Below are 16141 nucleotides of genomic sequence, written 5' to 3'. Positions count from 1 at the left end.
TTCAAGAACATATGCACCCTGTTAATCAAATTAATGGAAATTAGTGATTTCCTAATCTATTGAGTACTTTTAAAGGTTCTCCATGAAACTGTGATATTACAGAAAAGAACACTCTGGTTTACGCATTACAGTAGAAAAAAACCAGCACAAGTTTCATCAGAGTCACAACTACAAGTAAAGTCTCCAGTTCATAAAACAAATTGATTAAATTATTTTAAGTATTTCATAGTGGTATAGTAACTTCCAATGTAATTTATGCAATAAATTTCACCGATATTCAAAAATACATTTGTAAATGCTTTTTATAAAATTTATACAACTCTAGTTCTCCTTAGGTAAGCATATGCACAGTTCTCACATCATCACATGGGCAGAAAAGCTTCAGAAGCCTATATTCTCAGAGTCCATGAGTGACAATGCTGCATGAGTTCTTCCTTTTTTGAGTCAGCTCTGCTAAACCCAACTCATTGCTTAAAATCATCGGTTTCCTCAGCCCTAGCACCCAGCTACACCACACTAGTCTGGGGAAGGGACCTACTGTTTCATGGGACATAAACACCTACAAGCCTTGTAACCATTCCTGTAAAGATTTCCATGTAATGGCTGCCTGTCCTGTACACTTTGCCCAGAGAATAAAAGGGGCATTGCTGAGAGGGAGGGAGACCAATCATTGAGAGCACATCAGCTCAGTGACCCACTGTATCCCTCTTCATCTTCTGATTAATTACATATTCTGTTTAATGATTTCTGTGAATACATCTCCAACTATAACTGAAAATAATTTTCTCAGATACAAGACACTTGACACATCGAGCCTAAAATGAGCAAGAACAATGTGAATATAAGGCCTCTCCAGGCTCAAACTCACAGCTGGTACTATGCCCAAACACCTCCACGGCAAGCTTTATTTACATAACTTCCAATGAAGAATACTCTTATTTCTCAAGCTACATTTTAAATTAACAGAAATACATTCATAATAACTACTGGTACAAAAACCATGATAAAATTATTTTTTTATTCAAAATATTTGGACATGTTGACAATATTCCAGGCGCATTACAAACACTGCCATAGCCAACAAAACAATATTTAAAGAGCATTCAAACACCGAGGACATGTATCTTAAAGAAGAGACGGGAGAATGCATGGTACTAAGTGCATACTAATCATTTTCCAATAACTGACTTGATGCAAATGCCTGATGTCTCTGGTACAAAATGGATTAAAATCCAGAAGAGATGAATTACAGAGGACAAAAATGATGAAGTATAAATGTTTTTGCCTGTATTTTCTATAAACCTTGTAACTTTATCATACAAGGCCACTACCAGTCTGGACTACTCTAGTGTTGACTATTTACAGGATAGAACAATAAAATCGTAACAGGGAAACCAGCGACAAAGCAAGCAAAACCACAAACTCTTTCTAGAATATGGCTTAAATTAATTCACAGAGAATTGGGAATATATTAACTATAAGGTGCAAGAGAAATACCAGGTAGGAAAAAAAAGTCCCTCTTCCTGGTACTTTCCCCCTCAGCCTTCACTGTAATTCACATAAAATTTTCAACACACTGGTATCGCCCCTCATGAAAGCTCCTTTTCCTATACTTCTAAAACATCACGTTACTTAAAGGTTGGTTTCAGTCTTGAATGTATTGGCCAATATGAGCTCTAAACTCTAAACCATGTAAATCCACACATAGTAATACCCTGTTTCTCCTAATTAACCCAAGTTCTCAAATAGAGCTAAAAATTCAGCTTTATTTAAAACAGCATATTTGCGTGAAAAAGTATTAATCTCTTTGTCATGTAGAAAACAGATGTCCGATGAAGAATTTGTCAAGATGTGTACACAGCTGAGTGCATAGTGCAGAACACCGTACAGAGAGAGCAGCAAGGCCACAGGGCCACTAAGTCCACATGAAAACAATGAATGTTTCCAATGACCAAATCCATTCTAAAACATTTTCGTCCTGGAAATGCTTTAAGCATTAAAATCTTGCTCTAGGGATGGCAAGACTCCTCCGTTCCCACTTTTCATACAGCTCACTGAAATATGCATGGCAGCACAGCCATGTACACAGCATACAGAAGAGACATGCCAAAAATACTTTGGATACATCATCCTAATCTCAAGTATTCTATACAAAAGTTGAACTTTTCTTGTGAAAAGGAAGGAAATGGGACAGCTTTCAGATTACACACCTTGCCTGTGTGTCATTAAAGAAACCTGCAGGGGCTGCAGCCCAGGGTGGGAGAGCCACAGCTCCACTGGCACAAGCGGTGGCACAGCTGGTGGCTCCAAGGCTCAACGATCTCACAGGAAGCTCCTCCCCCTGTATTGCTTGTGGTTCCAGTCAGTGCTCCTCAGCAGTGGAAGCATCAAATACTCATTGCAAAAATGCAAGTGGCCTACAGCCAGCAGAGCTCTGTACCCTCACTCAAAACACTTATTCCCCCATTCTACTAGTTTCCTTTTTAAAGCACTGTTGTTGGAGAAGGGCCATGAGAACAATGGAGTGAGACATTTCCCTTAATCACAGCATCAGACACTCCATTAACAGATTGACATGATCTAAACCAAATTAGTTCCTGGAACATCTTGCATTTGCATTCTTTCACTCATTCTTAGGAACAAACAGTTTCTCTAGAAATTGTGCAGTTTAAGCCTGTTATGGTATTGTACTCCAGCATTTTCTTAGCACCTCAACACAAATCACATGGTAGCTCATCTGTGGTGAACATCAGCTACAGACATCCACTAAGGGGGAAGGGTTGAAAGAACAATAATATTGTCCCATGACATGGAAAAGCACTTTGGAATGCACTGGCTTCAGGTGAGACTGCTGACTCAGCACGGATTTCTCTCCAAACAGGGTTACTCCAGTTATTCAAATACAGTAAACACAAGGGCAGTACTGAGGACATCAGTCCTGTACCTTACAACTTTCAGTCTATTTTCTAAACACCTGTTAATGGCGATGTGGCTCAGTGTCAAGGCTAAGTGGGCAAAAATGTCATCTATGCTAAAGTCATTAGGAACTAACATAACCCTTGCTCCTGGTAGTCCTTGGACTTAAGCCAACCACATACACTTCATTCTATTAATTTACCTATCCTGCTTTATCTCAAGTATCTTCATCCTTTCACACTTCCTAATTAACTATCAATATTTTTCCTGAGTGAAATTATAAAAAGTTAAACCCTTCTACCAAAAGTACAAAGACAAATAAAATATAGAACAATACAAACCCAGTTATACAGCATTACAAGTGCAGAAATTCTTCATGTTGTTGCTCTTTATCACTGGCCCCCAATAAAAAACATAGCAAAGAATTTAGTTATCCAAAATATTTTGAAGTACTGTGATTAGATTCTTCAGACCATAAATATAGCCCTCATCCTTTGTGTTGCTCGGAAACACATGAGCAAAATCAATCATTCGGACTTCAACATTTGCACTTTCCTTGGTCTCTGCTGGCATGTGATAGAAAACTTTTTCCAGTTGGGGTAGAACATTTCCATTCAGGTGCTCCTGCGTAATGCACGTGCTGCTTTTCCACACATTGTCTTGCTCTGAGTTTTCAACTTTTAGTGAGAGCTGACTGTGGTGCCTCTTCGAGCACGCCTTTTTGTGAAGTGCATAAAATTTAGACAAGCCTTTATTTACAGAGGCTTCAATTTTTCCATTCTCTGTAGAATTTATTACATGAATATTATTATTATACTCCAACACATCTCCACCTGATAACAGGCCTTTGGGCACTCTTCTCTTCTCTGCCAAGGTGACATCACTCAACCGCACAGTTGTCGCTTGACACGAACCTTCATAGACAAACAGCAATGAACTTGCATAGAAGTTGAGTTGCGTCTGGCCCTCAAACCACTCCAAAATCTTTTCAACCTTCTGAATGCTGGCAGCTACCACATCTTTTCTCAAGCAGTACCCACTGTGGAAAAACTTTGAGATGCCTGCAAGAAATACACACATTTTGGGATTATTTTCACTTCTGAAAGGAAAACAAAGTATTTTCATTTCTTTTGGGATGAGAACAGTTTTTATTTGAAGGAATAGACAGCATTCAGGTAGCTTCTGTTCAGGCATTTTATTATTATTTTATTATTATTAACTAAATTATTAATTACACCCAAAGTGAACCAAAGAACTCTGAGACCTTCAGTCACATCACCTGCTGTGTAATACTACAGCTTGGGCATGGGTTGTAAGTAAAAGTAAATGTATCAAGCACACAGTAAATGAACATGGTTCCTGCTCCCAGGTCAGTTCCGTAAGTGTCTGGACAGTTTTGGGCAGGGACCCATTAAATTCTCCATGCATAAATGGGCTCAAGTAGCTTGTTATCATGAGTGTGTTCGTGTGTGTACCTTCTGTCCCTTGCTGGGGGACAGATGAACAGATGTCAACTAATAACTAGTTTGCAATAATTATCACCAAACAGCTCCACGATGGCAGCATTTTTATTTCTTGTTAATGTAGAGCAACATGTGGATTGACTTCAACTGACAAAGTCCTTTGAATCAAAAGATGCATTTATAGTAGCTAATAGAAAAGACACTTAGATATTCACAGAAGACAACTAGAGACAAAAAAATTTATAATAAAAATGTGTAATACTTTTAAAAGATTTCTATTTCATTATAATTTCAAAGCTGCAAAGAAGTTGAATTCTAAAATTCTCTTCCCCTTATTAGTAGTAAAAGAGACATGAGGAGGACATTCCTATAGTCTGCAATGCTGTTACAGCCAACTGCACATTTAATTTCAGATTGACAGATACCTCAAATACTACAAGGAACAGCCAAAGACCCATCTGACAGTGAGGAAAAAAAAGGACCTTTAAAATGGGAACACCCAGACTACTTTTTCTATACAGTTCTATAAATAAGTATTTAAATGAAAAAATCCAAGAGCACCAAGTCCTGACACCCCAATTCCCTTACCGTCCTTTACTGTTTCCTTGGTCAAGCTCCTTCCGTAGTGCTGGTTTTGCGTCTCGTAGCTGTCCGAAGACACGTGGTACACCTGAAAGAGGCAAGGAGGGGGCTCCCTATATATTTTGAACCAGTATTTCTGCAGAGCAAGACACCTCACAGACAGGCCACAAAACCCTGGGTACCATTTAGCCCTCGCAGTTTTTAAGTTTCTTGCAGTGCTCAGCACTGCTGTAGTGCTCTCCAAAACTCTCCCTTCAGTCCTTGGGCTCCAAACTACAGCTTTCCTGTGCTAGAGACATCCTGGTGGTGGCAAAAAGCAACGTACCCATTACAGGGAACTCTTTTATATGGCCTTGCAAACCACAGCTGAGACCTGAAACTATCACACTCCTACCTGTGTTACTGCAGATGTTAAATCAGTAAGACAACAAAACAAAAATTTCAATGCAATTATTTTGAGTTCTTAAAACTATAAAACTATTCAGCGGAATAGTAAAACAGTAAGAATTATTGTATGTGACCACCAAGAGCCCAGCTCTGTAAGACCCATCTGCAACTGTCAGCACAAATGAGGCTGCACTAAATAAATGGCAGCAGGCAAGCAAAAGCTGGTTCCAGCATCAAGAGTAGTACATCAGCTCTCATCTGAAAGGGAGGCAACTCACATGGGTACAGTTTTGTCCATATCAGGACTTGAACAAGCTTAAGAGCTTAATTCAAAACTGCTTCACATATAGACATATTTTCTCTCACACTGAAATTATTTCCATAGTAGAAATGTGTGAGGCAGCAAGGCCCAAGTATAATTTGTTTATGAAACTGTAGACAATTTTTATTTGCAGAAATAATGGTGTTACCAAGCAGGCAGTTGTCTCTGGCAGGAACTTGGTGCTTGGCACTTGTTCAGGCCACCCATGCCTGTGGCACCCACCCAAGCCACAGCCGTGCCCTCCCTTCACCTCTGTAAAGAGAGAGGATCCCATTGAGAGTCAGGGTGTACTGCTGAGGTGTGTGCCCCTCATCCCTCTCTGGGGCCTTACTCTTGCTGAAGCCAACAAATAAAGTCCACGACAGTGAAACAGCAGCACATAAAAAGGAATGGTACAGGAGCAAAAAATAAAGAAAATAGAATTCCCTGTTTTCATTACAGCCCATCACCCTGAAATGTCTCTCCCCCATACAAACCACAATAAATCCAGTATGATTACACAGATTCCCCACCTCCTGTCTGCAAAGCAGATGGGAAGGACAGTCTCAAATAGCTTTTATTTTGACAAAAAGATATTAAATTCAGTCCTCAAGGAACTTAAATCATAGTGTGTAGAAATTGATTTTAAGTCACCAACCATGAACTGAAGGGGCAGTAAACAGTTCTCATTACTCTAAAAAAAAAAAAGCTGTTAAGTCTAAATGTTTAAACTCACTCAGTAGCAGAGACACTTCACACTGTTATGATACTTGAAGAAACTGAGGCCTCCATGTCTGTGAAATGCAGAAGGCCACAGGAGAGATTAATTATTCTAAAACTGCATCTGACAACTGTGATTTTGGTTTCACAAGAACAATAATTTTTCTCCACTTAATTTTTGCCAATTTTTTTTCCAAAGCACATGAAAGAAGTACAGCATACAACACAGAAACCCAAAGATTACTTATGTAAACACTTCAGGTACCAAAGTAACCTTCAAAAACATACCAGAAGTTTCAAAACTTTTTAAAGAGCTACAAGTCAAAGGCAGTTAAATGAAGAATAATACTTAGAAAGAGAATCAAGAGTCTGATGACTGCATTTAAGTTTTCACTAGCTGTGCCTTCATTTTGATATTAATCGTTCCCATGTAGTTGGCCCAGGGGCAGCTTTCTGCAGACATCAGCACTGCAGCAGTTCCTGACCGAATCATCTTGTTTACCAGAACCTTATCTCTTCCCACAGGAGCTACATTTTTTGTGACATGGGCACTAGCTCAAACATGCTGATTAAGATCTGCAAGCTCATTTTGTTTTCCAAAAAAATGCTGGAGCAGCACATTCAGCCCTGTGCTTCTGAACTGGGTTTCCCATGAAGCCACCCACCTCACCTCTTCTCATAATTTGAACAAAACCATTCCCCAAATGATAGCTTACAAACACCGAGGCAGATGTGCATGCTGCATTAACAGCACACTTTTAACTGTACAAAACAGTCAGTGACAAAGCACCAAGTCTCAGATCCACAGCATGAGTGTAATGTATGTGTTTAATTGCCTTGTGCACTCAGAATGCTGTTGGTCACCAAGAGGCTTGGCTCCAGCCAGTGGCATTAAAAGACAACAGATCTGGGTAATCACAAAAGCCATCTCTTCCCACTACCTCGAGACTCTAAGCAACTGCAGAAGAGACTAGTTGAACATTCCTGGAAAACCTCACTCAAATATAGATACAGTACACCCCATTCTGAAAGCAAGGGAGCTGAAAGCCAAGCTCAAAACGGAAACAATCTCTCCACCCTCACCCACCCAAACACAGGGGTGGCTGTGCTGGAGGAGCAGGAGGCTAAAATCAACTTCCTATCTGACAGACCTCTTGCTCCACCGTGCTTTTGTTCACATGATCACTACCAATAATCTGCTATTAACCCTTCCCAAAATGACATTTTGCCTTTGAACCAAGCTTTTTCTGTATCCCTATTGCTGCAGCTGTCTGTACTAGCCCATTTCTGTCAGAACAATGACAAGCCAAGTCCGATCTGTAACCTTAACAGCAGCCAATAGATTATTAAAGAGAAAAATCTCATTTCTTATCCACCTGTCACAGTTTGTTATGTGTTTGCTCTGTATCCACTGGAAGGTTTCCTGAAGAGTGCAAGATAAAGAAAACTCTTTCTATGAGCTGCAAAACACTGCACTCAAGAAACCTCCTGCTTCATCAGTAATTTTTATATATTCTTACTACACAAGATCAGAGCTGTTCTGGCTGACAATGCGAAAGCTTCTCCTTGTGCCTACAAGCAGCTCCCACTCAATCAGCTTCTTGCACAAATGGCTCTGGAATCCAGCAAGCTAACAGGTGCAGTTTACTATTAGCAGTAGTAGTGACACTCTACGGGCAGCATATCAAAAAAATCCAGACCATTAACTGTTGAGGGAAATTATCTTTGGATGTTCTAAACTTGCACTTGGCTTTTGTCTCCCTGTGAGGTGTTCACTCATTGCTGTTTGCATACCAAAACAGCTTTTTGTACATTTTTTCAATTACAGTTCCTTCTTTATTGTACCCTTTTTTTCAGTTACAGTTCCTTCATCTGATGTTCCTGGACTGAGAGAACGTTGAGTTAAAGTAAGAAGTTGGTCCAGCATAGTCTTTAAAAAAGCACAACCCTTGTAAGGTCACAGCAGAGATACATAGTTTGGAAACCTTGCATCTTCAGCTTTAGGACATTAAACTGAAGCAATCAGGTATCAAATGTTATGTAATGTTAATTATGGTAATTCAGTACCAACATCCATGGTTAGGCAGAAAAATGTACACACTGTTCAAATACTTATTGTGGCAACTCCCTGACTTCCAGAAAGTACAATTTAAATACATGTTAAGAACTATTTGGGGGTGATACTGCTGGCACAAATAAAAAACCCTATTCAGTAACTTGTAGAGCTCTTTCACATCTGCAAAAAATATCTACTAATCCACATCACTGAAACAGGGAAAAACAACCCCAACCTATTTTGAGCAGGCCTGTAGAACACTACAAAGCACCTGGAGAGCAAGGATCGACTCCGCAACATGCACAGTACAGACCTGTGTGGCACTGACATTCCCATGGTGCCTGGGAAGCAGCTTCCTGAACAGCTCCCAGTGCCCATCCCTGCTCCCTTGCATGCCCCATGCAAGGGCAGTTTGGGACCTGCTGTCCTAAGCAAGGATATGGAGATTAGAGATACATGCTCTGATGCTGAAGCATCCAGACTTCATAGGGCCAAGGGCTGAGCTTCCCACCTGTCAGATTTTTTCCATAAATACGCCTACCAGTTGCATACAGGTAGGGTTGAGTGAGTGTTTAGACATTACACAGAAGTTTCTGTTTACAACAAGGCACCTCTGCACTCCTGACAGAATCTGAATGTCAGTATCCAGCTGCTACCGAAGCTGGAGCCAAGCTGAAAGCAGGGTAAGCAGGTGGCATCCCAACTTACCTGGGCACATCCAACACCAGCATCCATCCCCCAGCTCTGCAAGGACCGTCGTGGTGCCAGGCCAAGACCCCCACCCATGCCTGGGCACCTTCTGCCTGTACCCGACTGTCCCAATATAAACACATGTTTCCTTCATGCCCAAGTAACTCAGGTTCCTCTGGAGGCCCTGCATCCTGACACAGTACAAGACTTAGAGATTCAACAAGCCTTATTTTTTCTTTTTCAAAAAGGATGTAAAGCAAGGATTTGAAGAAAAAAATAACAAAGAGAGAATTTTTGTTAAAAAGCATTCTCTTATTTGATATCTCTGCTTTATAGTAATGCTCTCATATTACCACTGCTGCCAAGAGCATGCCCAGTTATCCAGCTCAATTTATCTAAACATCTCATTCCTTAATTTTTACTTTTTTTAACTTTTTTTTAAATTTTATTTTTTATTTTTAACTTTTTTTTATTTTATTGTTGCTAGACCACAGGTGGTGAAAATACACACATCCCTGCTTGCTGCTGCCTTGAAAATTCAGCACAGGAAGGATGCATCCCTGCTACCTCATTTCCAAGACTATACTTAGATATTACTCTGCCCATTTTGCTTCTTTGTTCCTCTGGACTACTTTGACTGAGTGCTTCATATGACTAAGTGCACCCCCAAATGCTCTGACAGTCAATATTCAGGTTTTGGACTCCCAGAACTTCCATGAAGCATCTCATTAGAATAAATTTTTTTTATGTAATAAAAAACCACCTGCTCCAGCTTGGAAGATTTTTTTTTCCAGGGTTTTCAGTTGGTTTCTTTGGGTTTGGGTTTTATTTATTTATTTACTTATAGTTTCATGGATTTTTTTGTTTGTTTTCTTTTAGGTTTTGTTTTCCTGTTTTCTTAAACATCAAAGCTTGAATTAGACTTATAAATGTAAAAACCCCAGTTCTGGTAATTTTTTACTGTAGAAGAATCTGAACACTAGATGCAGGATTTAATACTTCTATGACTTCCTTCCAAAATCTTGTTATTAGCAGATCAGATCTTGTGAAAATTACCACAATACTAGAAAGAGTTCATAAAAACCTCATAAAATAGTCAGCTACAGTCAATTTGAAAATATCCTGCAGAATCATGTGCTGTAGATTAGAAAATTCACTTGTAAAAGCAGGTTTGATTATTATATATTACTGCCTGCATGTTCACAGGCACAAACTATACAAGTCAATGATGGATTATTCTGGTAAAATTACATAATCACCAGTTTTTGCTTTAAAATAGCATTTAAGCAGTATTTTGGAATAAGTGAGATTGCAATTGATGTCCTGGAAAAAAAAAGAAAACCTGCAGAATCTGGGAACTGTGGATTCCAAAAGGACTGTGAATCTGAAATGAGAGCACAACCCACACATTCTGCTTGTACTCAACAGCATGCAGAATGCTCTGTGTTTAACATTTCCTGTGCTGCAAAGAGATTTCTTACCTGCTTGCATGTGTACTACTGAAACCATATAACAATTTGTATTTTTGCTATTGCAACAATACCTGAGACTTCCAACTTCTACATAAACTCTAACTACTTTCATAATAAATCATGCCCAGTCTGATGGAACCCCAGAATGGTCTGGTTTCAAAGGGACCTTAAAGACATCCCAGTTCCAATCCCCTGCCATTGGCAGGGACATATTTCACTAAACTAGGTTGATCCATGTCCCATCCAACCTGGCCTTGGACACTTCCAGGGATCCAGGGGCATCTGTTAAAGAAAGGAACTTCTCCACTAAATACAGAATTGTGGTTTTAAACAATATTACTAAAATAATTGTGTTTTCCAAATGTATTTCTATACATTTATTCTGTCTATTCAGTTTGTTAAGCTAAATACAGGTCAAATGCCAGAACTGCGTACATAAATTTATGCTGGGCCAGACAGGAGACTCCTATTTTTAAGGACACACCATACATATTTTATATATGAACAGATGACTGCTGGTTTACCAACGCATAAGAAAAAGCTGTTTCAATAGCCCTTTGGGTAAAAATACACTAAAAATAATAGACAGTAAATAGATTTTGGGGCAAAACCCTTACTTGCAACACTTTTTTGCTTGTATCCCTTCATGACAACTTATACAACGGGTACTTTAAAAGAAGCATAGCTACATTCTCTGTTTTTCCCGACCCTTTCCTTCTTGCTCTTGTAAAAATTTACCACACAAGCCCACCTCCCTGGTAAAAATAACACTGAATGGAGAGATTAAAACCAAACCCCTGTACTTTCTCGTTGCATCATGTTTTGTCCAGCAAACAGGAACAACCATCATCCAGCACATGAGCGGTTCTGGGCAGTACATATCCATGTAGCAGTGTTTTATAGTATGGCCCAAATGTTGCAAAAATAAAGCGAGCAGACAAGCCAAGAACAAACCATTATCATGAGGCAGAGAACATGGCTTGTGAATTCAGACTTTGCAAAGTGCTGTGTGAGGACAGGAGGAAGCTTTTCAATTCTCTTCGGAAAACAACTTCCAACATGCAATTGGGTGCAAAAGGCAAAAACCCAAATCTCATCTAGTTCAACACTGGATGGAGAACTGCACTACTTGGGATAATCATCATTATACATCCAGTCTGAATTAGGGGATTGAAAAAAATTCTGCAACAGGACAAAGACACAAATAAGTGACAGTGTTAGAAACAATAGTCACAAACATACCACGGGAGCAATCAATCATTCCTTTTGCACTGTCATGAAACAAAGGACGTGAAGTACATTGTTTTACAAACAAGGTAAGAAGGGTTATGTAATGACATCAACCAAATCCAAAGCTATAATCTCTAACCTTCCTTTTCCACCCAAACTGGCTGGTTTTTGACTTAACTCCCACATTCTTGCTCATAGACTTATGTAATTACTACTCATGACCACTATAATTTATATAGCAGCTTATCTCAAGGCAGAGTTAAGGGCTGGGAGCCTGGGCAGTTCTGCACAAAACATTACAGAGATATTACAATTCTCTCGAACAATGGTGCAATCTGGCTGCTGTTGCTATTGAACAGCAAAGGGGAAGCTTATCAAAGTGTCTAGCCATTTATGCATGTTGATACAGAGCTTGAGGAGCCCTGGCTTTGTGTGTGAGAAGAAAAACAAAAATCTCACATCAAAAAGAAAACTATTCCTGTACCTATCATTGCAGAAAAAAGTACTTTTGAATTGCATCAGAAACTCAGTAACATCAACACATTTCTCTTACTGAGCCACAAATGTTCTGTACATTGAAGTTTAAAGTAGCCCACACACACATATTGACTCTTAGCATTTCTAAGAATAAGAAGAGTTAATAAGGACATCTGCAGTGCCCCATCCATGCCCAACTAACCTTCCCCCGACAGCTGTTCCTTGAGCATGTAAACATCAAAAGAAGTTTCCTTCTGATGGAAGGCTTTTTAAAATGCAGAACATAAGCAGCTGTTCATTCCTATATGCATCACCTCTGAGAGCTTACTTACTCTTCCCTAAATAGAAAAATTATGAAAAATATATTTTTATTTAAAAATAGAGTATCAAGGTGAAAAATGTGGAGGATATAGCTCATTACTAAGTTATTAGAAAGAGTGGTTCAGTATGTAAATCTCTGATATAAGCCTGAAGGAAAAAAAAAACCATACAAAAATCCTCTTAATCATTTTAAATAACTGTTGTGGTGGTGAAGAATTAATTGCAACTATATTCCGTTTTAAATACCCAGCCCCTCTCTTGTATACATATACAGTGCCTAGGTTGCAAATAGCTTGTCCTAAGAGACACAGCCAAGTTAAACATATGTTGGGAACCAGAGCAGTGTTTTGGAACAGATTTCACATGACAGCTGATACCAGCACTATCGACGCATTCAGGTAACACTGTATTTATGTAAAACTCAAGACGATTGTTGTTTGCCAGGAAAACCAGTTGCCTGGTGTGGGACAAGAGGCCTGAGCATAAACTGAAAGTGAAGACAAAACAAGTTCTTACCCTCATTCCAAGAACCAAAAAGCCTATCTCTTCCATCAGTGGGTACTTGCTGACCTGCTGCTGTATCTTCTCCGCTGAAGCATACGGATCATAACTTTTCTGACCTATTTTTACATCCATTATGCAGGGCTTATTAAACTTACGGGTCACATCTTCCAGTTTTAGATATGTATCTGTCAAAAAACAAAAACTTTTGTTAACAGTGGCTCAAAGCAAAATAATTACATAGCTTCTGCTGAGCATCTGTGGAGGAATGTGAATAGTCCAAGGCTTAACATCACATGAATTCTTTAAGAGTCAAATCTGTCCCTGAATGCAGACTAAATCATGGTCACTGACACCCAAATATTCTATTGCTATGAAAATCTAAATGCTTTCTTGTTTAGAAAATTGTATACAATTAACATGTGTTAACCTAGCATTCAAATTCAAATTGTTGCCCAGATGAAATCCATGAGTAGCTTTTATTAAGTCATTAACATATCACTAACAGCATTACTAAGCACATACAAATGCAGGTTTTGCATTTCAGATGGTCTGTGTGGCTAGTTTTGCCACTGAGATGGTCTCTTGTGTCATTTTAAAAATGAAGTGAACATTTCAGTCCTAGCCTTCAGGGGCTGAAGTGCAGCTTATTTTGCTTCTTTTTGTCCCACTCCAATCTGCACTTGTTTCTCATGGCACACCTTTGGAGAAAATGTTCTTCAAATCCTAGGATGCATTTCATCCATTTCCAACAGTCCCTTTGGGAGAGTGGCTGGACCAAAAAATCCCAAAAGTACTTGGAGTGCCTGAAGATTTAAAGGAGTATCTAAAACCTGATGAAAATAGTTTATGCTTTTCTCCAGGGCAGCATGATCATTATCAGCATGAGCCCCACACTGACTATCAGAACACAACAAGGAAATGAACTTTAGTACCCGCCCGGCTCTCAGACAACTCTGCTTGGGAGACATCTGCACCCACCTCCAGCCCTTGCCAGGACACGGCATAACCAAGGCAACACACAGCCTCAACACTGGTCTCATTCTTCACATGTGCTTTGCAAATCCACCTGTCACCAAGCACAAATTCAAGTCTGGTTTTCTTTCCAGTACAGCCTATTCCATAAATGTATTTCTTTGACTTTAATGCAGTCCGAATACAAAAGAACATTGTATTATACCCCATTCCTGCACCGTAATCTAAAATGGGATTGTGAGAGAAAGCAAAATTAGTTCAAGTTTAAAAAGAGGCACAAAGTGCCTTGTTTGAAAGCTGTACAGACAGCCAGTCCAAGTCAAGATAAAGTGAAGAAGCAACATTTCATTTATACTAAATAAGCAGAAACGCTTTCTTAAGGAAAAGAAATAAAAGGGAGTTTTACTATTTTAAGTCGTACTGAGAGCCTCAGTTTTTACACCATCATGATCAAATGTCCTAATTTCTCACAAAGTATGCATGTATCAATTTAAACAGGTTTGATTTAATCCTTAGATGTCTGCTTTCTGTATGAATGGAACTAGGCATCTTATTAATGTAGTCATTTTCAGGAAACCATGTCAAACCACTACACTAATTTAAAAAAAAAACAAAACGACCGTTCCACTAACTCAATCAGCTTTCAATGTCCTTTGGGCTACAGGATCAATCTAGCTACAGCAAAAAGAATCTTGTTGCAGGCTAGCTCACCCATTCGCTACAACTGCAGGAATACATCCAAGCTGAAATAATTCGTAGTTAACTTTGAGAAGCCCTAGGCAGCAAACGTACTAGATACTTGCTCATTGAATATCCCCAAAGGAGAAGCAGGACAAATATTCTCCCTACCAATCAGTGTATTCTGTATCACCTGAACTGCAGGTGCTATTTTTACTGTTCAAAGGTGTGATACAGAGGTCTCATTCAGTCAAATGTTAGCACAGCTTCTGCAGGACTTTGGAAAACCACTACCAATACCTAAGGAGTCCAGAAATTCTGTTAGCTATCTCTTATTAAAACAAAAATTGTAAAAATTTAAGTGTCATCCTTCTGACTCTTTTTGCGTATTACAGAAATCACTGGAATCAACAGATTTGTGTCATCACTCTAAAACAATGCAGAAAATAACTAAATAAAGTTCAAGGTTTTCAGTACATAGCTGTCAAAAGCAAAGAGGCACGGGTTTACATGGGAGGTGAGGAACGACAGTAAATACAAAAAATCTCAGAAAAGGGCTGCAGTCCTTCACCACCAACTCCACAATGCTTTGGAGCATGTTACGAGCACTCCAGAATCAAACTGTTAGAAATACAAAATTATACAAATAGTTTAGATGCAATGTTTTCATCAACACTAAAACAAAACCATATAGAAAGTATTATAAAACATCAATTTCCACAGGCACCCATGGGTATCTGCTGTCCTCTACTGCACCAGTCTAGTTCCTGCTTTTTAACCATACAGCACCAACATTCAGCACCTCCCAAATATTTAAAAGTCCTAAATATCTGTCACTTCTTTTCACTCCCCATCCTTTTCATATTTCTTAAACTAGACTATCTTACTGACCTCCTAAAAATGTAACAGTAATTATTTTTTAAAAAGCAAGCATTAAATTACCTTTTTAGATAACACCAACCCTAGGAAATACTAATTATTTGGCAAAGCCTGTAAATTATCGGGGAACTTCTCATCTCTCTCACACTTTTTGGAATTAAATCTTTCTTTTTAGGTAGCTTGCTCAGAATCAGGACTGTTATATCTGTTCAATGCACCTCTCTGCTCTTAAAAAGCTGTCTGGCCTTGTTGGCAGAACAATGCCACCCAGATAAAGCACCATACCAAGTTACTTTTTCTCATTATTGCTTCAAACAAATGGATCAATTGTTTACACTCCATTTTTCCTGGCACTGTTTGGTGCTTATTTGCACTGTATTCAATAGTCTAATGAAACAGGTCCCAAACCTGTAATATTGGTACATACATAACTTTCACTTCCAGCAGCTACCCCTATGATATCTCCAAGCACCGAGACTAAGGCAAAGTTAAG

At 39.1% G+C, this 16141-nt stretch overlaps 1 protein-coding gene across 1 annotated transcript in view; it reads right to left on the bottom strand.

Annotated features, from left to right (window-relative positions):
* Nucleotides 1-999: 999 nt before the first annotated feature.
* Nucleotides 1000-16141, bottom strand: part of IPMK (inositol polyphosphate multikinase) — a 39307-nt gene continuing 24165 nt past the window's right edge. The window contains exons 4-6 of the mRNA XM_069018833.1: nucleotides 13132-13304; nucleotides 4968-5049; nucleotides 1000-3977 (exon numbers count right to left, since the gene is read on the bottom strand). Coding sequence (XP_068874934.1) covers nucleotides 3343-3977; nucleotides 4968-5049; nucleotides 13132-13304 — 890 coding nt within the window. The 3' untranslated portion in view covers nucleotides 1000-3342. The remainder of the gene's footprint in view (nucleotides 3978-4967; nucleotides 5050-13131; nucleotides 13305-16141) is intronic.

This window comes from Aphelocoma coerulescens, chromosome 6, assembly GCF_041296385.1.
Source record: "Aphelocoma coerulescens isolate FSJ_1873_10779 chromosome 6, UR_Acoe_1.0, whole genome shotgun sequence".
In the NCBI taxonomy this organism is placed as follows: Eukaryota; Metazoa; Chordata; class Aves; order Passeriformes; family Corvidae; genus Aphelocoma; species Aphelocoma coerulescens.
The sequence above is the reverse complement of the archived record's forward strand: the minus strand, read 5'-3'. Positions and strand labels throughout refer to the sequence as shown.